This window comes from Ptiloglossa arizonensis, chromosome 8 (genome assembly GCF_051014685.1).
Source record: "Ptiloglossa arizonensis isolate GNS036 chromosome 8, iyPtiAriz1_principal, whole genome shotgun sequence".
Taxonomy (NCBI): Eukaryota; Metazoa; Arthropoda; class Insecta; order Hymenoptera; family Colletidae; genus Ptiloglossa; species Ptiloglossa arizonensis.
Genome location: NC_135055.1, coordinates 10,929,225 through 10,952,833, shown reverse-complemented (window position 1 = coordinate 10,952,833; position 23,609 = coordinate 10,929,225). Strand labels below are relative to the sequence as shown.

Sequence of the window (23,609 nt, the reverse complement as noted above, 5' to 3'; positions counted from 1 at the left end):
GTTAAACAAAATTAAATATAAAACACACTGTTAACATAATGATTCAACTTCAAGCTCGAGTTTGGTCAACAAAAACTAGTTTCTTCATATATGATTCTGTTTTACATCGTTTTAAAACGTAACTCCAAAGTGCGTTCTGTGTATACTTTTTAAATACAGTATAGAAAACTGCATCGATGTATGCACTTTGTGATACAATATATTTTAAATTGAGCAATCGATGAAGTAAATCTATTCAAGCGAGCAAAAAAACGTATAATAAGTTTGCTTTAGATACAAACATTCTTGTGCTTTTATTTATCGTAATTTCGTACGTTGCATCATCCGTGTATTATTCGCGTACCATAAAATCTTCTTTCAGGTACCATCGGATGAGAACTTCCGATTTAGAGCAACGAATTGTGATTAAATTGCTGGTGAAAAGCGGTGTATCGTGACGGGCATTTATGAAAAATTGAAAAAGGTTTACGGCGATGCCACAGTGTCAAACTCGCGAGCATTTGACTAGATAAAGCAATTCAGGGGACGTCGAGAGACTGTTGAAGATGCTGAGCGTTCAGGGCGGTCTTTCATGGCTCCGAATAACAAAAAAAGTTGCTCGTGTACGTGAGCTCCTACAAAACGACAGACGATTAAGAGTGAAAAAGATTTATGTAAGATCTAGCAATACGTTTAACAGAAATGTTAGCTGAATTTTAACTCGAAGATTTATCAAGGAGAAAAATTAGTCCAGAAATTGCTGCTTTATAAATCCTTCGTCGAGATAATGCGTCAGCGCATTCCTCGTTGGAAGTGCTGGAGTATCTCATTTTTAACTTAATTACTAACACATTTTGAAAATGGTTCTTACATTTACAAATACATAAAGTAGCCGTGGCTATCCAAATCCAATGCCATTAAATGGAAAGGAGCTAATACGTGTTGTATGAAAAGGCACTCACTCGTCTAACATTTCCGCTGTGCAAGAGTTGGCGGCTAGTTTATCTCACTGAAATTCTCACGTAATACAACATTGGCTTTATGGCCTGCACTTGATTAAAAACGTAGCACCGTAAGGAAAACCTGAAGAATGTTTGTCGCGAACCTTATAAATCTTTCCATGTTTGATTCTAGGACTTCTCCTTTTATTGCAGTTTTAAAACTGGAGCCTTACATTATGCATGTTTCGTGTCAAATCTGACTCTAATTGACCAAATGTATCTTAGTCAGATCTGTCTCGATTTGATCAGATATTTCTCGTCCAACGTAATAATTGACACGTATCATACGCCAAATTAATCTTGCGTGGTCGACGAATACGGAAGTATGAGATTGCACGCAATGTACAATAACGTAATTTATTAAAACTTAACACAATATAATGCAAGTAAAACTTGTAATGAAAATAACGAAGAGAGATGACTGTCGAGCAAGTGAATTAGATCCGAAGGTCTGCCAAGATAGGTGGTTAACGAGGAACTGTCAACGAAGAACTCTGGGGGTGATCTCATTAGATTTTGTGTCTTCGCTTATTAGCTAAACTCTGGTAGCTTCTAATTGGCGGAGGCATGGGAAACAACAAGAACTAAATTTGGGAGTGGTCGGTGCAGAAAATTGGATGTTTAAGAAAATATAGAGACGATGGAAAAGAATCGTGAGAGGAAATTAGATGTATTTGAAAGTTAGGAAAAAAGAAGAGAAGATTAAGGTAAAAGACACAAAATATTGGAAAGGAAACACATAAGATTTCAGAGTGGTCGAATAGCCCTTTCTAATTTATGACCAACAATTGGTATAATGAATCCGCAATACCTCTGTCCTAACGCAGAACCGATTCTGTGTTTTAATCTCTCTTAAAATTATTTTGCATCGTATCGTATGTACAAAACTTTATCAAGAAGATACAATGTGTAAGCTTTTTCATTCTTATTGATAACATGCAATTTCTGGTATAGTTTAAATGGACAAATTCTTGGAACGCTCTGTATATGTATAGAAATATAAAAATTGTTGAAGCATGCAAGAATCAAATCCTCTGCTGCTTACATTATCTAGCTATTCCCAAGCACTGCTGTATTATCATCTAATTTGATAGAGCTGTAACATAATAGCGCTCCGCGTCATTATGTATGAATAGCACGGAGGCAGCTAAACGATACGTTCCCAAATCGATGGATTGGGCGTGGTGGACCAATGAATTGGCCAGTGAGGTCACTGGGCTTAACACTGCTAGAGCATTTATTATAGAGATGAGTAAACACTGTCCGTCGTCAAATGTTACCTATAACTCTAGAAATGTTGAAAAATCGTATCACCGACGTATGTAATTTATCAAAATAAATGATTTTTCACACCGACAATCAATCGTTTTGTAACAGATCCTACAATAGCGTTTAAGACCCTAAGGTGAACATTTCCAAGCATGTCTTTTAATTGAATCAAATCACGTAGCAAAGAACTTGTTTCTTATGTTTCAACAATTTCTACTTTTCTATTATCTTCGGTTGCTTCTGGATCATTTTAACATTGCACGTTGAATGGTTCGTTTCTGTTTTTCTCCAAGTGCTGAAACAGAAATATAATGTCCCATTTAACCACAGACGTACTGTAATTTGGCACCTTACCCAAGTACATACTGAATCTTTTAGGATTAGTCGATTTTCTAACGAGTACCGTGAGGAATCCCCAAGAAATACAACAAGGTCGTAACTGTAAAAGAAAGAAGTGTAAATGTTTTCTTTTACGTTATTAGATCTTCGTACAAAAAGTAAGAGAGAAACTTTTCTTTCGATACAGTTTTGGCGTACCAATATGAAGGGTGTTATGCAACGTCACGTTTCAGTTGTGTTTATTACTTAATTGTAGCCGCGCTGAAGACGATCTGATTAGAGCAATGTTTGCAACGTGGGTGGTAGCTCATCCGTGGGGGGTGCTACAGACTTTCAAGGAGGCGCGAAACTAACAACAAACTTTGGGGGGCCATTTGGGAATATTAAGAGGAAGGGGTGTTAATTCGTAGCTGGTTCATCCAAAAGAATTTCCACTCAAGGTGTACTGTTTCGATTGAATTGAAGAAAAATCTTTTAATATCAAAATAATAACTGTCACTTGTTGCAATTAAAATAAAATTACATACATCCTTCTATACTATGATTTAAGAAATTTATACAACAAAAATGAAATAAGAATAAATTTACGAGATTTGCGTTGATAAATGCTTCACAGTTTCTGTAATTTTTGTCATAAAAAATCAAAGTTTGGTATTGCAACTCTTAAATCGTAATTGTAAAGTAACAAAATCAAATTGGTTTTAATTTTTTGTTTAACATTCCAGGCAGCACCCAATTTCGTGCATAATATAGCGAATGGATATAGAAATAAACTGGAAGGATCTAATAACACTGCTGCAGTTGTCAAAAGAATAAATGAACGTCACAAATCAAAAGTTGCAGTATCATAGAAGTTTTAACAACGACCAATACAATATTAAGAATAATTACATTAATGGTACACGTACACCAATGAGACGCAAACCCTCTTATGATACGAAAAATCTATGGAAACAATAACATTATAGACTTAAAGCCACTTATGAGTTAGGAGAGTAGTAAATAGGCTAGCTCAGTGGAATAACCCATTTCTCTTCAGAAGCGAAAAATAATTTCTCCGGCGTCCCCAAGACCCAGGTGTACCAATTTACGGAGAAGCATTGTAGGCCAAATGCGATAATTGAAATGTTTAAATGAAGTTTTATCAAATACAAGTATTATTAATTTTTTAATACCGTTGTCGTACATGTATCTTAAATAGTTCCGTATCGATCCTTGTTATAGACAAGACAAACTTTCAAACAGAATTTTGCGAAACAAATATTGCTACAATATGTTTTAAAAATTGTATGAGTTACGAGGGAGTAAAGTTTCATAATAACTGTCAATGAACGTATGAAAATCCGCGTATTGTTATTCAATATCTACATCAGCCTCAATTTACGTGCAATATATGGGCTGCATTATTAAAGATTACCTTATTGGATCGATGTTTCCTCCATCTACACTGAATGGTATTAATTGTAGCCAGGTTTTAGAATCAGAACTGGCTAAATAATTAAAAGAGCTTTCATTGGAAATACGCAATCAGATGTGGTCCATGTACGATGGAACTTCAGAGCATTTTATAACAGTTCGATTGCTTGAGAGTTTCTTATTAGTAATTATACCTATCGGTAAATTAACTGAGGAAAATCAATTGCGTCTGTTGGATTATCATTGTTCCATTCTTGCAATGGATTCTATTCTATTCTTTCAATAACTTTTTATTGCTCTTCGAGTGGCTGCAGTATTCCTTTCAAACCAAATCCTATCTCAGTTTTTGCAGATGAGAGCATCATTCGACAGTCATGCATATGGGAAGAAATTTTTATTCGAACTACACTGACTTATTTATATTCGTTCAGTGACTCTTCGTTCGTGGCTAGATCCAAAATCTACTAGATCCAAATCAGTGGAATATCGCATCTAAGACGAAGTTACGTCATATTAACTTATAGAGGAAAAAAACAAGTTTTTTAAATCAAATGTAAAGTACGTTTATTTTTACTTAAAAAATACATGTTTATTCTATACCATTAATCGCGTTAGTGTTAATTATTTCCATGGAGAGTTAATTTATTTCAAATTTCTCCACAATCTCCGTTTTCCAAGACGTATTAAACATAAAGTGATACATATACCTACATAGAAACGATATAAATTGATAGTGATGAGGATGATTCAACTTCATTCAGAAAAAAGAATTATTTTTTACAACCGAGAACTTGTCAGATCACGAATCCTATAAACAACCACATTTTTCTCTTCTGTCCATTATAGTAATTCAATAATTAATTTAGCATACTATGAACAATGAATGTTACTAAGAAATAAATATTATCATAGTGTTGTACATGTTAATGATTTATTATATTCTACTAACGTTCCACTGACAATAAACGGAGTTGGGCAGCTTCTAAATATCGTTGATACAACGTTTTATTCTTTGTTCATTAATTGTTCACTAATTTGGATGTGTGTGTGTGTGTATGTGTGTGCGTGCGTGGATATGTACATGTATAAATATATCCGATAATGTTGCGTTGTAGCCAAAGTAACGTGCGACGTGCGATTACAATATTATCCTAGCTTATAAATCAGGTCATTTGCTAAAGTACTATTCTCATGTGAAATTTGCTACATTTTACGTAAATCTAGAGAACTCTGGATTATAAATTGCTTTAATAACAATGCAATCCGTAATATACCGAATACATCGAATTACTTAGAAATTCCTTCTAGTCGACACAAATGGATGCCACTCGCACATTTTCCAGGTCCTCGTGTATAGGTATTATGTTCGTACACGTCCGGTTCAACGTGTCACACTAATCTTAATTATTTTTAACGGAACTAGGTCAAATTCAAAACTGTTGGTGTGCTTCGAATAACATTTTAATATCCGCATTTTTCTTCATTCCGAGAAGTACAGTGCTCAAAAAAATAGGTTGCAGTTATTTTTGTAACGACAATCGTCCCATTAGGCAAAATACCTTTATTTCCAAAATTATTCATCGCGTTTCACGTTCGAAAAAAAAAGGCAAGAAGTAAGAGCAAACAATCGTTGTTCAACTAACGAAATACAAAACACCGTTTGTGTTTATGTCTGTGAAGCATTTATTTATATTTAAAATTGTTTCGATCCCGAATGTAGATCCTCTTTGATGAAACACTTTTTTATATTGTAACACACGCAAACTTTCCTCCTTTTAATAATTATTCTAAACAAGTCAATCGATTTCTCTACGATTTTCTACTACTTCCAATCTAACAAATATTGAAACAAACTTTTTAGATTCGTACCTAAAATTCTTGAATCGAAAACGTTGTATTATGCTACGAAATATACTTACCGAATGCAAATGAATATTAAAAACTACTATCTTAATTCAGCATACAGTATATGTGTAACAAAGAAAACCCCAAAGTGTCAAAGATATAAAAAAATCATATTCAACCTGTAGTAATTGTACAAATTGATCTCGTGTGTGAATTACCAGATACGATTAATGTCAGACGAGAATTACTTCAATGTTTCAATGCCGAGTTATCTCTGTACACGAATGTCACCGACTAGTCAATATGTGTGCATCACCTCGGTCCGTGAATGTATCGAAATAATCAAGGAACGAGTTAATGATATTGGATAATTTTAAATGAATATCGAGCACACAACAATACAATATTTCCGATAATAACTCCATAAGACTGAAGAATATAAAATTGTTGTTAATAAAATTGATACGATCAAGAATATTTATTATGGTCTTTATTTACATATACATGTTCTAAAGTAATTTCTAATTTACATTATACAGGATGTAAAAAAATAATTTGAAATATTTAAAAATTTTATGAATGGGACGTAAAGACATACATTTTTTGAAATATTCTCAGTGGAAAATTATTCATTTCGGTTTTGTAACCAAACAGCACAATTTTAAAACGTAAGTTGACGTTCCATCATATTTGCGTTCGAATAAAAACTTGTTTCATTGGAATATTTAACTTTTTAAAGCTTTATCTTAATCTGACTGATAACAGATTTTATCATGTATGTTGAATCAAGTACCATTATTTTATTTATACAAGTACCTACATAATCCACATAAGTATAAAATAATACACAAATGAGACTTGCTCGAACTAACAAATTAATTAAACTCATCTAATATTAACTGGGTCAGTTTGGTTTTTCTTTTCAACGTTTAGTTTAATCAAAGTATAAATTATTCCGTACAGATTATTTTCCCACTGAATTACACGACTTAGCGTAGTGTAAAGGGGAACAAAATTGAAGAAAAAATGTCTGCCACGGATAACTAACAATAAATTCCAACCTGCTGCGTATAAGTTTTCCTATCACAGATACGATTACTTAAGGAGTCTCGTTCGCGAATATGTCTAATTCAAACAATTGGAACAAAAAAAAAGTCGAACGTCCTCAATGGTACAATCCCATTCTCTGTTTATTTTTATGAGCGGAAAAAGAGCGGAAAGCCGCCGAGAGAAATTAATTTCGCAAGAAACACCGAAGAAGTCTCTTCGTGTAACTTTTCACACGGTGGAAAAATAACGCGCAAGAATATTAAACTCGGTGTACATTGTTTAATTAGAGCTGGAGAAGCGGCCGCAGCCGCAGCCGCCTCGGAGCTCTGAGGAGCTGGAGGATCTGCACAAGCTGCTGCACTTCCCCGAGGAGGTGGCGCTCAGGTTGACGGAGACCGAGTACCAGCTGTTCTACCAGGTACCACCGCAAGAGTACCTAAGGCACGTGGCACAGGATCAGAGCACGCAGAAACCACCTGCCAGGCCACCCCCGTCGCCGAGTTGCAGCTTTAGCACTCCCAGCACAGCCAACAGCTCGACCCAAACCGAAGAAGAATCTAACTGGCCTGTTCCCAATCTTTTCTCTTCCGTTCAGACGCTCATCAATCGTTTTGATGAGGTAACTCTAGATACTTTATTACCTTCTATTGTGCCAGTAAATTCTATATTCGCGAGATAATGCATGCCAAACGCCTACTCTAGTCTAGACGGTCATGAAGTTACAAATTAAGTAGCATCTTGTAACACCCTTATTACATTTTTCATCGAGGAATGAACAAGTTTTATACAGTAAGATAATGAATTATTTGATTGTTTGGTGTTATTTATAACCATGTATAAATATATCTTCAGTAATTACACATTGATATTTATTAGATTTCATTAGAAATATATATTTGTTATTATTGGGTAATTTTAGAATTAATTCGTTTCATTGCTATACACCAGCCTAGCTTAACTTTTTCTCTGTTACTTGACTCTCTTGTATCTATATGTACAACGTAGAATGTATGTATTATATACGATATATAGTAGAAATATAACAAAGGAAATAGGAAGAATTCATTTATGAATTATTAAAATATTACTGTCACTTAACCTATCGAGAGAAAGGTAATATTACTGTCACTTACCTATCAAATTATTTCTAAACCAGCAATAGTTTTAATACTTAAAAGTTGATTAATTATTTGCTAACTTGATAAAACAAAATATTGTTATAGGTAAATTATACACATTATAGTATTTTATAATACATTGTAAAAATCGTTCCATGTCAAATTCATCCTTTTCACATTATTTATTATTACGTAATAACATAACAAATATTATTTGATATCAAATGAATGAGATAAAATATCAATGAAAATTAATCATACATGCGATTAACAATTCATACGAGATAACGTTTACTGGAAATTTAATTTCCATACAGAAATATTTCGCAGAGAAGATAATCAGAACAACTGTTCTCATTGAAGAAATATACGTGGATCATTAGAATCAATTATATAAAAAAGATTTAATAGATCATATATAAATGATTTTCCAAATTAACTTTTGTTTGGCGTTCGAACTAATTTACCATATATTTTTCTCTTACGATAAGGCTTAATTAACATTTCCCTACCGTCTATATTTTTCCGTGAAATATTTAGAAAGAAGTTCAATTTCACAAAATTGTACACTTTGAATTAGATGAAATAAGAAATACAGAGAGATACGGAAGATTGAACTTTGTTTGGTCTTCTACGTTTATGCAACCCACCGTTACAAGAATTGTCTCAACCGCTGTTGTCGTTGTATGTTAATTAGGTAAGCTCATGGGTCACCCACACGATAGTAAACAGCGTGACGTTAGAAGAAAAACAGGCAGTGTTGTCCTGCCTTCTTCGAGTGGCTCAGACCTGTTGGAATACCGGAAACTTTAATTCAGCCATGGAAATTGTCGCTGGTCTCAAGTAAGCACTAAATATTTATTTCTAGCTTGCGTTTATTTGTTTCTTAGATAATAAAATTCAAATACATGCTAGTCCAATCACATTCGTTAGACCGTACCAATGTCGATTCCTTGCACGATACAGTACTCTTTGAGAAGTTTTTTTATTTAACAAGTTGTTGCACAGTCACACCTACCATTTCTTGGAACTGCTTATACCGTGCTAACTGTACGTTATTCGCTCGTACTGTTCCTCACTCTCGTTCTCGCTACAAAGGCGAGCGATCCCAGACAATACTTGTCTGAGAAGTTGTCACAGTTCAATTGCGAGACTGTGATAACTTCTCGGGAATAATTATAGATTGTTAAAGTAAGAGCAAGCGGAGCGAGAATAAGTAACAGTTCCATCTATCTTCGTAGTTAAATTCTCTAGTCGTCTTCTCATAGTCTGTGGTTCTCAATACTAGATGTGACAAACTTAACGATTTAACCGGAATGGAAACTATTTTTCGTGAAAATAAATCTTTTCATATAGGGCTTTACTTTCTAGAAAAACGATTTTAAAAATTCATTGAGCATAACTTGGCGAACGTGTCTGTCGATTACTCGTTATTTCTACTTGTTTCGATCGGTGTAAATATTGATGAAAGTATAGATGGTAGATAGAATGATCAGTCTTGGAAAGAATAGCAAATCGTATTGGGTCAGACATTTCAATCAACCCTCACTTGGCCTACGACTATCAAGGAACATTGCCTAATGGATCATTTCCAATGTTTATGAAACTTAACGCTCAGATGTAGCAACAAAACGTATTAAAAACGTGAAACCTATCCTCATAGTCTTACACGAAATGACTACTTTTGTAAATATCTTAAATTAAGCTTAAGACTATTATTTCTTTCCTCTAGTACAAGTTAGTTAATAATAGTACCTGTTTTCCGGTTTATGTTACTATCTTATAACTACATAGAACTAGTTAAGACAAATAATATGATATTTTATTAATACGATTATTAATTATTAATATGAATTTTAACGACAAAGTATCATGAAGGCTCATTAACGATAAACTCGTCTACTGTAATTTAACATGGAGTCACACATAATTGTAATTTTAATTTAACAATAAGAGTCATTCATAATACCAATTCTAAGCCCAATCATTTTTACACAAACACAGTGCCTTAATTTTAACAGAATGAACGATACAAAGCAAATTTAACAAAACAGCTCCTTAATTAATAACCAATTACTCAATAAACACAGTACTTACATGATTTAACCAGATTCTTCGCGCTGTTAACGTAAATAAATATACAGATTAATTAGTGCATAAAAAAACATTTTCCCTCTCTTTATTTCCATATGACTCATAAAATGGAATCAAATAATAAATGATCGTAATATTTGTATTGATTCTGTGAAAAGAGAAAAAAAATTCTAAAACTGACAGACCTCACAAATGTTCGGTTTTTTTTTAAACAGGTGTCGTAACACTCAAACGTACCACACAACGGTATATGTACAAATATAGAATTGATTTTTCTGTATATACATAAGTAACGCGTAGCACGTTCTTGACGCGATGGCCATCGATTAATATGTTGACCAAAATAATTCTTTTATTGCGCATCTCACGGATTCCATTGTTACCTAGCGACACGAACTCCCTGTGGATGAGGTGAATGCGCAATACCAGTCGTGCCGAAACGTATTGTATTTTGATACGTGACTGTTGGTAATCCATACGTCGCGAATGTCATCGCTGAGCAATCTCGTGATATTCTTGCACGATACTGCACCTTCAATATGTGTATTTTAGTCACGTTTGTATGAGCAGATGGCTACAAATACTGCAATCTAGATTTTTTCGGCTGCTTGACCTTTTCCGATTTAATCCCTCTCGCAACAATATTAAGACTATAGACCAATAAAAGTATCATTTCGAATATTCAATTTAGAAAATCTGTCCCGTCATGTGTACATAAGTACCGTTGCTGCCTACAGATGGGAAAATTAAGGCGAAAGTTTTAAATAACAAATGAAAGATAAATCACTTTGACCCGTTACTAACAGAACTAAAATTAAAATTTGAATTACGGAATGAATTATTTCACAATTAACAAACACGAATTTCATTCTTCAATGAATCACTGTACGTTGGTTTTATTTATATTTTATTTGAATAAAATTTGTCCCATCCCCGTTGCTATCTATTCTATTCTGTAAAGTTCTATAAAGTATGAAAAACAGAGGGCAATTTTCAGATGGAACTCGACCATGAAAAAATGATTAACAACACTGAAAAATAATAAAAAAGTTATCGTATTCCTTGCAGACATAAATCTATTAGATAAACTCTAATAGCTCTCAAATGAAAAACAGTGTTACTAGTCGTAAGCAATTGATGGGACTTCAAATATGTACCTGTAAAAAATTTGTTTAATTGTACTCTTTTCCTCGCAACTTGAAGCAAATTAACGGATGGAAAACGTAGATTTTTATTAATAACTGCATAGAGAAAAGTAATACAGGCTTGATTTCTTATAGTGGTGTTACATTTACTTTCTGAAGTTATCAGTTTTCGCAAACAGTCTGGTCATGTAGAACGTGATGACTAATTCTGGTTAGAATACTTTTTCTCGTATGCTTCGTGAGACAGATCTAGTAAGGTACTCGAGGCAGACTCAAGTGATGTGTGAAACAACATCCTTAACCCGTCACAGGTCGCGCGACCAATTGTCACATGAGAGGTTGCAGACTGAGGTTTCCTCTGGGTTTCAATTTCAGTAATAATGTATACACAAATCCAAATCTTTGACATCAAATATTCAGAATCACAGTTTCATAAATTGAGATTAATATTTTAGTCTACGGTTTCTAAGAAATATTTAGAAATTATTAAAATGATACGTTAAAATACACTAAATAATAAGTTAGGAATCAGTTTGGTAAGAAAATACCGCTATTAGAAATGATAAAATAGTAACTTTTAATAGAGTATTTGTAATAAACACAACATTAAAGCAACGAAGAAAAAGAAATAAATGCGTGATCTTACATTTGTATTACTCTATGACTAAAATTAAATTATATATATCGTTATTGTTTTTAACGATTTTTTTTGCCCATTTAATAAAATATTATATACAGATTATTAACCAGCCGTACAAAAATGTGCGTAATAGTATTTGGTTATCTATCTCGGAAAATCTTTAAAATTTATCGCTGTTAACATACTAGAGTAGAAATAAATACGACAGAAATAAAAATCATATATTAAGAATGCTCTCTTAAAATATTAAAACGAAATCTAAGTATTAACAAAGATACATATAACGTTTTTCACAAAGTGTTCCCAGAGCTCCGGCCACTAAGAAGTAAAGCGCCGCAATCCTTAAACTTTAAACGCTTTTTTCTCGAAATAGGTTCTTCAAACTGGTGGGTATCTTGTCTCAGAAACTGTTCATTTAATTGATATGAATTTTGAACTACGTACTTACAATAACCTTTATCGTTGCACTTGCGAATTTTTTTATTTTCAATATTTTTTGAGAAATATTAAACATAGAAAATAGATACATTGAAAAGTCGATGTTTTGAAAAATCCATACGTAAAACGATAGCAATTTCGTCCAGTTTTTAAATATTCTAAGTTTAATTCTGATCATTAGGACCAATGAAATGTGCTTCACCATGCAACCATGGAAAGTTGTGAAACGAGAACGCTCGTACTTTCTGTACATTTATATTAATACTTTTTAATGAAAGGTGATAGAAATATAGTTCAAAGTGTGTACTTTTAATACATCTATGAAACGTTTATATTAAAAATTTCCTATCGTCAGAAAAAATTGTCCAAATATCAGTGGACTTGCTTCTTATAGGTCTGGTAACCAACGTGTTGAAATAGATTATTAACAGAATGCATATAGTGTTACAACGTAAGAATAATAAACAGAAAGAGATAATTATCTGATTCCAGAAGAGTTAGAGCGAATAAATAAACGATTCTGAAATTTGTATAATTTTATAGAAATCTAGAAGCCAAATTGTAATCGAATATATCAACGAATCGTTCGAAAACGGTCAGAGTTTCGAACCTGTCGTGTTTTATATCTGTTCGATCAATTTAACCTACTTTTCAATTTTCTGAAGAGATTTCGTTTCACGGTTCTGATATAAACTTTATATAAATATATACTATATATGAACACGATGTAAAGATTAAAAAGTTAAACTATTTTTCATTTTTTGTTTATATATAGGATATGTGTGCGTACATCGTGTTCTGAGTAAGCGACGAGAAGTGAAAAATGTTTTGATTTTTTAGATTCTACAACACGTTTCCCCCCTTAACACATTGGCTGCCCAACCAATTTTATAAAATTTTCCCGAAGAATCGCTCTTGACCTTTTCTTACTTTACTTTAACGACCGTGAGCAAAAGTTTTTGTACAAGTCAAAGTCTAACACGGCCATTGGATTTTTCCATACTATTTGTGTTTGAGTGTCACGCTTTAGAAAGTATTATAAAGCTGCAGTAACCGAACCATCAGTGTCATACATATATGCATGACGTGGCAGTCAACGTGTTAAAGCAATTTAAAGGTTTCCCATTATATCGCGAGCAATAGAAACAGTATTGTACTTCAAACGCTTTGCCTGACGTAAATGCAAGTCCACGCTCAAAAGTCTGCTGTATTTTTGAGTCAAAATGCATTATTGAACGTGTATTGTCTTCCCTTATTTCTTGTCTTCAAACGTGCATTATTTCGCGGAGAGTGAAACGTTCTCCTTGGAAAATTTCTCCACCCGTCGTGGCACGATTTTCCTCTGCGTTTTCCACATCGCTGACCATGCGAATCTCTAAAATTATTTCGCACTCTAATCGTATTACTTTGAGAGAAGTTTCACGGAACTGTCTCCCCTTTACATTGGACGTGCTCGAAGAAGGAAGATAATTTCCAGGAAAAGTAATAGAAGTTATTTTCAGAGAACATTGGCCCAAAATTTCTATCCATTCGAAGATCTTTCAAGACGATAAATTATTGATCGTTGGACCAACTTATGACTCCTCAGCCATTAAGTCGTACTCCGTTCTCCGGTTGCCAAGAAACTATGACGCTATCCTACAAAAAGAAACGAAATTCACATCGTGACGTTAGACATTTTTAAATAAATTTTTAAATAATTTCAGTTAACATCGTTATTGTTTTCTGCACCGTCTGTAGACACTTCACTAGATTGATATTGGCTGGATCAATAACCTCGCTTGATAATGATCCACAGTCTCCTGCACTGTGTTCAAATCTAGGAGGACCCGTTGTAAACAGAACCTCGTGACCGGAAACAGGGTCAAAATGGCAGAAGGTTATGGCCTGAATAAATACAAAAATTTTATTTACCGCTAAGGATATTCCAAGCCGCTAACGAGTTATTTGTAAATAAAGTAAAGTAAATTATATTTAATTTCAGAACAGTTTAGACGTTTGTCTCGCTGCTTGTGTGCACGTGATCGAGCAAAATTCCGGTAAAATATTTGTTCGGTTCTTGTCACTTGTTCTAATTACAAATACACTTTTCATACTAAGTTGATATTTTGATCCATAAAATTCTAACAGCACCTCCAACGGGACAAGGAATAATGATATATCGTGGAATAAAAAATAAAACGAATTACAGTAAACAGATTGCGTAAACGTAATAAAATTTCGTCGGGTTTAATTAAGTAGATTAGTTTCTTTCAAAGACTGAAAAATATAAAGTAAACCGGTAGCAAGAAATAAGACTCCGTCAGAATTAAATTACCTTCATGCCTTATTATTGAAGATTGAATGAGAAACCCCCCATTTTAAAGCACACTTAAAAGCCACCAGTTAGAGTTACGTAAATTTCAACTAAACGCGCAACGTTACAAAAACACGTCGACGTCAAAGGTGCAAATACGAGGTTCGCGGTAATCATTCTATGATGGTTCATCCTTCGTTCCAAATCATTGCATACGGGTTTGAAAATTCACCAGCTATTTCCACTCGTTAAAAAGGCTCAGGTTTTTTACATGTTTGCCAGGGGAACAAGGCCCACCTTCAGTGGCACCCTCGTGGTCGGTTTACGAAGAAATGTAGGAATAAAGTAGTTTTTATTGCCAGCACTGTAAAACCAGCATCTCTTGCAACCACGAACGAGAAAATAAAACTTCCTACTCGAGCATCGTCTTAGACTCGACCATTGTTCTCAATGGCCGTACCTTATGCTCACGATTTATACATCTTCGGTGCACACCCACGCTTAAATTTAAGCTTCGAAAACTATGCGATAAACCAAACGGTTGACATATCAAGTTTAAGTTTGGTAACGCGTTGTATTAAATCATAGAACCTCTACGTATATATTGGCACATTATGCGCTGGAGTTGTACTGTTGGCACTTGAGAAGAATACCTCTGTGTTACCACCGGGGTCGATTAATTCTTTCATTTGAACAGAAACTCAACAGCAACCGAAACGACTGCTCTAAGAAGAAAGCTTTCATAACGAATAGAATTAACACTAGATTTACCAACCAGTCAAAATAACCGGTTTCAACAGCTTTCGTAACGAAATTTGCTTAAATTCTATAGCATGTTTTTTGAAAACGTTTTTTTTTTATTCTACACATGAAGATAATTTTTTAAATTTCTTTTTTTTCTCACTGATCGATTTCTTTTGAGGTACATGTGAGGTGTACCTTAATATTCTGAAATCTGTCGATAGTTCTAGTGTTAATGGAGACTGGTGGTAACAGAAGCATTCTTTTCGAATGTGTAGTATATGTATAAGCACGTCCTCGTGTACGATCGCTTATACTGCAAGCACTTTATATTCTTTTATTGAAACGTACAAATTCCTGCTTATTTTAATTTTTTTTTTGCGTTTCAATTTGAACAAAAAAGTCGTGACCATCTGTTTCTCGTTACAGTATTATGTAAACAGCAGAAATGGATACATTCGAATAAAAAATAACGAAAAAAAAGCGACATATTGCAATTTACTTACAACGTTAATTGAATTGAACAGTACCAGTTTTATTTGTTCATTGCAATATGTTTATATTTTATGATTAAAATTTTAATTTTTAATCAACAACTTCGAAACTTTTATCTGCAAGTAAATAAACACTTTGCCCGTGTCTTTAAATAGTCATGTATAATTCTACTTAAATAGTTGTGTATCATTTATTCAAATACATTAAAATGTAAAGTCCAAAAATTAAATTAATCAGCAAATAAATAATGTAAGAGACATTGCTTAATTTTATAATTGATTAAACATTTCGGCTATTAGGGTTTTAATCCTTTTTAATATACGATACTCAATTATTCCACTTAAGTGTAAATACATAAGCGTATATAAATGCAAAAAGAACTAATGTGCAGAATTTTTATTAATAATTAACAAACACGCAAAGAAAAACAACTAAATTAAATGCAGTTTAATTTGTAACTAATAATAAGTATATTTACGTGTATTGAAAATTATCTGTCGTTTGAATAAGAGTCGATTGATCGTAAAAAATATGTACAGTTCTTTGAATAAATACCTGTTTCAAATAAAATATTTTTTATAATATATAGTGTGTTCAAAGATTTAGTCGCCCCAATACATTTTGTATATGTTGAGGATAAAATGTGTCCTACAAATCTCTACAAGGGTTATGAAAAATAGCTTATATCAAACAAATATTTATTTTAGGTCAAAGAAAGGATAAGAACCGCTGTGCTTTACAAGTCTTACCGATGAGTTTAACCTAGCAGATCCAGAACAAATCGCATTAATATTTCTCTTTGTACCAGAATATTCCCTATTATTAAAAGTGTTCTTTTACTTTGCCTCCCTTCAGGACCGTTTTCCAACAAACGAGTGGTAAATTAATTCCGTTGCCATAATAGTTTGGATAATCAACGTTAAATTTGATTTTACATGACCATTCTTTAGATCGTTACTCATAATTACGTTGTTCGTTGCGTGGTTTCATCTTTCTCTATTATTTTAAGATTTATTTATTTACATCGTTCTGTTTGTGGTACTAATGTTTGTACGCACAAGTATCTCCATGTAACAATAAAGGACACACATAAACTGAACTACAAAATGTACCAGGTCACTAGATATATCATACCAGTATGACATTTAAAAGAAACAAAAAGATTGAAACAGATTTTATACTAACAATGATTAAATCTACATTCATCTGAAGAGGTAATATCCATACAATAAAAATTTTCCAACGACATTACACATGATTCATCTTCAATATACAAATAATCTCAAACCATGTTGAATTAAGAAGTGAAATTCAAGAAGCCTCGAAACATTTTGCAAAACTAAAACAATTGAATGGTTCAAAGACGTAATGAATTGTCGAGTCTTGAATCCTCATAGACGTCTGAAAATGTTTACATATCTTGAAATTCTTAACCCAATGTAACCTTAATTATTCTGGCTTTCTGAAAACCATTATACAGTTGGACTTTGACAAACATTGATAATGGGATACAAATTAACCCTTTTCCTGTATATTTTCATTGAATCTGAACGACGAGTAACTATCTACATTCTGTGTATTTTGATGAATCCGGGGAAGTTTATTCGCGTTTTGTTGCGTAGTTATTTATCTATGAAGTGTAGCAGCCTTCGAAGCTGCACACTAATTGGCAGATCCAATCACGTGGAAGTCCCCCAATAAAAGTGGAATACAGTACGTTCCGTATACGTAACAATTTACCATTACAATTCAGTTGCAGAAAAATATAGTATCGAGAAATAATGCTCGAGAATTTTCCGACATTTTTTGCAGTTTTAATTCAAAAACCGAATATAATAGCGAAGCTGATGATTCAAATACAGAATCTGACCAAGAAGATGAACACACCTCAAATGAAGAAAATAACGAAGATTTCATTGATCATCTGAATGAAATCTTTGAGATCGAACATTTACGCGAAAAATTCAATAAATGTTCTAAACTCTTCCCAAAGCTATGCATCAATGCAAACATACTTTTGTAGAAGGGTAAACTGGCTTTCGAACGATGTATACTCTTAAAACGTAATCGATTTGGAGTCGAATTATTTATACAAATTATACGAGTGTAAAATATACATTATTCTAGACTTCGACATCTCTATTGGTGCAGCAACAGATATTGAAAATTTTTCAAACATGTGAACCAGGCGGTGAATATTCGGATTAGTTGCCATGACGATGATGACGAAGTACACGAACATAGGTTGTATTCTGTACGTCGACAATTGGTACTCGAATGTCGTTTTATTTCAATGTAATAGGAACAATGAGAAAAAATCGAGTCAACTTACGCGATGTGGCAGGAAAAGTGAAAAAAGTTAAGCCGATTTATATGAATAATGGCAAATTGTTGGCACTTTGGTGGCATGAGCGAAGAGATGTTTACGGGCTAAGTTCTGTACATTCACCGGAAATGTCCGATACTGGTAAAGTCGATAGGCAAACACAAAGAGCAATAATAAAACCGCTTCATCATCGAATACAATGAGAATATGTGTCCCGTGAACCAATGTGATATACAACACAAACAATCTTAAAGTGATGCAAAAAAATCTTTATTCATCAACTTGATATTGCAGTTTACAATATTTATCAATGATATAAAATAAATAGTACGGTAAACGTACAACTTGCAGCATTTCGGATAAATCTTGTCGAAAAAACTTGAATAAATTTGAGAGTATTAAGAGTAATCGATCTAGAAAATACTTTTATATATTTTCAACTAATAGACAGATATTTTTCTACGTTTGTCCCAGTAACAGCAAATCGATTAATTTCACCATGGTTTCGAGAAGTAATCTGTATGAATGTGTTACCATAGCTATAAGAAATGTGGACAGTATCGAGTAATTTTTGTTTACAAAACTAGGCATTTCGTACAAAACTCTTGGAGTAGTTTTCACCCTCTGAACATCAGTCGATGAAAAAAATATGTATCTATAATTTTTCATTGCTCTGTCTATATATTAAAATCGTTAAAATCAGAGATCGTCGATTAGGTGATGTTCCTTGTAATCGCATCTATTAAAAAGGCTGATTAGAACATCTGACGCAATACCACTCCCAATTTCATTTAGGATTGGTCATTTTTTCTCCCTACAATGCTTGTTAACATTTGTAATATACGTCCAATAAAGTGACGCTTTTTCTTACAGGTGTAGCAAGCTAAAGCCGTTTTGGCATAGCGTGAACGAACCGACGCCAATTTTGGAAAACCTCTCCTCCGCCCTGTTATCACCTGAATATGATTTCGCCCTAGCCCGCGCTTTAGCAATGCCAGAATGTCCTGTGATACCGTTCTTCGGAGCTTTCCTGCGGGAATTGCGAGAAGTCATCTCATCCGAGACCAAGGTAAACCATTAAATTTTATTTCTCCATAATTGTTAGAACTCATCAAACGATTGCAACTCTAAAGTGTGCGAACTAAACCTTGAAACTCCTGCATAGATCATTGAGGGAATTGTAACAACGGTTGAGAATTCAAAGTCGAAACAAGGCACTTGTTCAACCTTTATTATATCATACTGTACATACCAAATATTCGAAATTATCCTTTATCACTGTGATTTCTTTTTGTTTGTAAAACGTTTGAAACAACGCTAGTAATATATTGTAACCGAACAACCAGTTACGTATTCTTATTCGTTGACTGTATACAAAAAGGAAATTTATTTGTAAATGTTTTTCCATCTTATCTTCGGATAATCTTTTAATAATTTATTTAAAATGGATACATAGGAATACAATATATCGTGAACAGAAACCAACTGAGGGCGAAAACGATTACAAAAACAATGTTCTTTCGTCCATGTTAATAAAGATGGATAAATATTGTTCGTTCGATCAATTATTGATGTTAAACTAACCTTAAGGTTTCGGTAAAATATTTGCATCGCAGCTCCTAGAAAATTTAGCGTATGCAAACCCATTGGATGTATTACTGGATGGGGCATAAATTGCAAACAAACAAAAAGCAAAAACTTCTTTGTGAAAAAATAAATGGAAAACGCAGAGTAAACGTTTTCCGCGCGAAGCTTTGTTTACGAACAAATCTGGTTTGAAAATTTGTTGGGTATATGTACGAGCACACGACCAGAGATTGGCAAAATTTGTTTCGAAAGAATAGACGTGGAATACGAGCATTGTATAACAGTTTATTCGTCACGTTTATTGGATTAGACAGTTAAGCTTCTATCCGTTCAACGTGACACATTTTTTATTCGTGATTCATAAAGTCTTTAACCGGCAAAATTGCGAGTAACTATTCATAATTAAACTTTTCAATGGTGCAACACGATAACATTATTACGAGATTAATGGACGCTATGAGACAATGTCAATTCGAACTTTTGTTTATTTGAAACAAAATGATTTGTCACTGAAAAATTTAGTACAATGCGACTATTTGAAAAATCAAACAAGTCGATTAATTGAAAGTAACTTGATTAAAGTACAAACGTGCAAACTGGCCGTTTGCTATCTAAAATACAACTGAATGATTCTAAAATTAATGTGCATCTAGTCAATTTTCTGGTAAAAATGCAACTGACACCAAGATATTTATAATCATAATAATAATACGTTTTCACTGTGTTAGACTTATGTATGCATAAAGAAATTGAGTATTAAGCAAAAAAAGAAAGAAAATAGGTGAAAATGAAAAGAAAAAAAATGAATGTATAAAAGTAAAAATAAGTATACGTTTGGTGCAAAGACGAAGTACAGATTACGCTGTTATTAATTTAAACTCGACATTTGGTAATAGTTGTCGCGTACACGTTCAGATAGGGAGTTAAAATGTAAAACGAATCATTAATTAAAGAGGAAATACTAAAATTATTAAACGTTCTCAGATTTATTATTTAATCAACATTATAATTTTACGATTCGATGGCACTCGTGTTGCCAACCTCTTACGCGTACCACAGCATGGACAAGTACCACTCGTGAATTTTGTATTAATAATTAAACGTACAAAATATTAATACGATATTGTAATATTTGTACCGAAATTAAAGTATGGTCTGGTACGGATCAAAGTAAAAGAAATTAATAAAAAATAATCAACTTATGAGCACCTCATTTAATGGAACGAGATTATCCAAAGGTCAAAATGTTCAGGTAGACAAATCACGTAGATAAAACTGAATCGAATAAAATGTGAGATTAACGAAAGATAACAAAGCTAATTTCGAAAACGAAACCAAGCTAAAGGAAATATAAGACTAACGCAAAACTTAAGGAACGGCTTAAGTTTAAGTACATGGTGGTGGTGGAAGGATAAAAGTATACCTGCTTATATTCACTGATCGTATAAGTTTATCCATTAAGATACTGGGGTTCTCGGTCAAAATTGATAATGGGCGTAGCATCCCAAAACGTTCCCAATAATTCCTGATCCTTTGAACTTGAGGAAGTACTTTGATATTTTCGAGCAAGAATCGAGAACTACTTCTTTTCTATAAATGTAGTTGAATAACACGTATATTACTTTTCTGAAACAATTTTTTCCAGTAGTTTCTCTTAATTCTGAACACGATAACTGATCTGTTTCTGAGTCGTCGCGCGTAAGATGAATTTGCTCAGTTTTAATCGATAGGAGAGTTGGAAACGATAAGGAAATATTGGGAATGATTAATTGGGAATTTGTAGAAACTGCGAGAAGAGATCATGGAAGGAGTAAGGGTGTACGTGAGAAAAGGTCACGAGAAGTATTTGAAAGAAAAGCAGGCTTCTGATTTACTCTGGTTAAGTGACGTAAGGCGTGTCGAACTTAAAGAGAAATTTTCTAAATGCTACCGAATGCATATACACTTGGCTGAGGTGTTTGTGACTCCCCAGGGTGAATATTGTAATTGCACGTGACAATACTATGCGATGCCTTGCCGTTTTCTTATCACGTATTCAAACCTATCGTATAACGTAAAGACGGAAACGGAGAAAGAGAGGAGCCGTGAGATCGAATGATTTTACAGTGAGCTACACGTGCGATTTGGCAGTCGTCCAAGGAAGTTCTTCGATAAAATCCGTACATTCTCCGTGTCTCTGACGAAAGCGTCGAACCGTGGAATACGATCAGCGAACGAGGGCAAAGGTTGCCCTGGAGATACGAATGCTACTCAAATTACAAACTCTTTCCTTTCGTTCGACTGCTCTGAAACGAAAAAAACATCGATACGGACTACTAACATTGAACCATGGAAACCAGAAGATACGCGTAGACTCCTTTGCTCTCTCTCTCTCTCTCTCTCTCTCTTCAATTTTATTTCTCCATTCTCGAATTCGTCGATAATTGTAAAAGAAATTGAAAACGTAGTGAGAAATATGTTCGAGATGTATAAGTGTAACATTTGAACAGAATGATTTTTAGAATGTATTTTACAAAATATTGCATTAGTTACATTGGAATGAAATTGCAAAATATCTCCACATTTTACAGTAATCCTTTTTCGGAGAATATTGTTGAATATTTAGTAGACCGACGGACATTTAAAGAAAAAACGTATAAAGAATATTTTTTAAATTTAGATTGATTTTATTGAAAGAAGAAAAAATTCCAAATATAAATCATATGTATAGAATACAATATATTATAAAAACATTAATAATAGTTATTCACTAAGAAATAGAACCTTTATTTTATTATAGTGTCGCAACTGATACTTTAATTACTCGTATCTATAAAAATGTAAAAACGATTGTTCACTGTGACGTCTTTAACCTACGAAGATGAAATCGACAAAAATGGAGAATAAAGAAGAAATGTATACAGCAACAAGGTTAGGGGTTTCTATCGGCCTCCAGCAGCAATGACGGTTGTAGGCCGGCGGAAACTACTTGCTCTTGTTGCTAATGATCGACGCCTCGAAAAACTCGAAGTATTGGACTTCCTTGAATACTTTAACGAGCAACATTCAGGTAATGAACAGGGATTTGTTTCAATGGTATGCACTTCCTTGCCCTATCTTTGAAATACTTGTTGAATCTACCGAGTAGTGAGAAAGATAGCTAATTCCTCACTTATTAATAGTTCGGTGCACAAATAATTTTGATAATAGATTTCGAAAATACCAAGAAATTTGACCACGTTCGTTTTAGATTCTCCCGCCAAATGCGATTTCTAGTTTCAGTTATCCCGCACGATTATCTTATCATTATGTATAAACGGTTTTATTCTTTTTAACTTCACGAACATTTACCTCGAACTTTTATACCTCTGATAGAAGATAACCGTTTATTTTTCATTTCAACTTTAAAGTTCCTTCTGTTTTCCTTTCATTTTCAACTAACTCTTTCAATTTTTTTAGTTCCAATTTATAGCTAACTTTTTATGAATTATATCATGATAAGGTAACCAATGTTAGGAAACTATAAACGAGTTATCATTATATTTTGTTATCGAATACCGTAGGAATTATTAAACGTTGTATTTTTCGCCATTTAATTTTTGTTTATCGAACATTAATATCTTCATCAAAAACATAAAAAATATAGCTGAAACTTTATATTGAATAAATTATTCTTAATACTGTGCAAATAATATTTGCACCAATGGTACATTTCCCACCACTCGATTCGTTTATCGAAAACAGAACAAATTAGATATTTTAACGATACTGTGCATTACAATTGTCCAAACTGTTATATTGAACCAGTCTCCTTTGTTAATATTCAATTGCAGAGTTTTGCGAAACGTAGA

The 23,609-nt window shown here is 33.3% G+C and overlaps 1 protein-coding gene across 6 annotated transcripts in view; it reads left to right on the top strand.

Annotated features, from left to right (window-relative positions):
• LOC143149887 (1-phosphatidylinositol 4,5-bisphosphate phosphodiesterase epsilon-1) overlaps positions 1 to 23,609 on the top strand; it is a 577,853-nt gene that overhangs the window by 111,028 nt on the left and 443,216 nt on the right. For all 6 annotated transcript variants that reach the window (XR_012992898.1, XR_012992897.1, XM_076317680.1 and 3 more), the window contains exons 6-8: positions 7,187 to 7,518; positions 8,715 to 8,860; positions 19,066 to 19,261. Coding sequence is in view for 4 of the 6 variants with exons in the window: in XM_076317680.1 (XP_076173795.1) it covers positions 8,838 to 8,860; positions 19,066 to 19,261 (219 nt within the window). In the remaining 2 variants the exon portion in view is untranslated. The remainder of the gene's footprint in view (positions 1 to 7,186; positions 7,519 to 8,714; positions 8,861 to 19,065; positions 19,262 to 23,609) is intronic.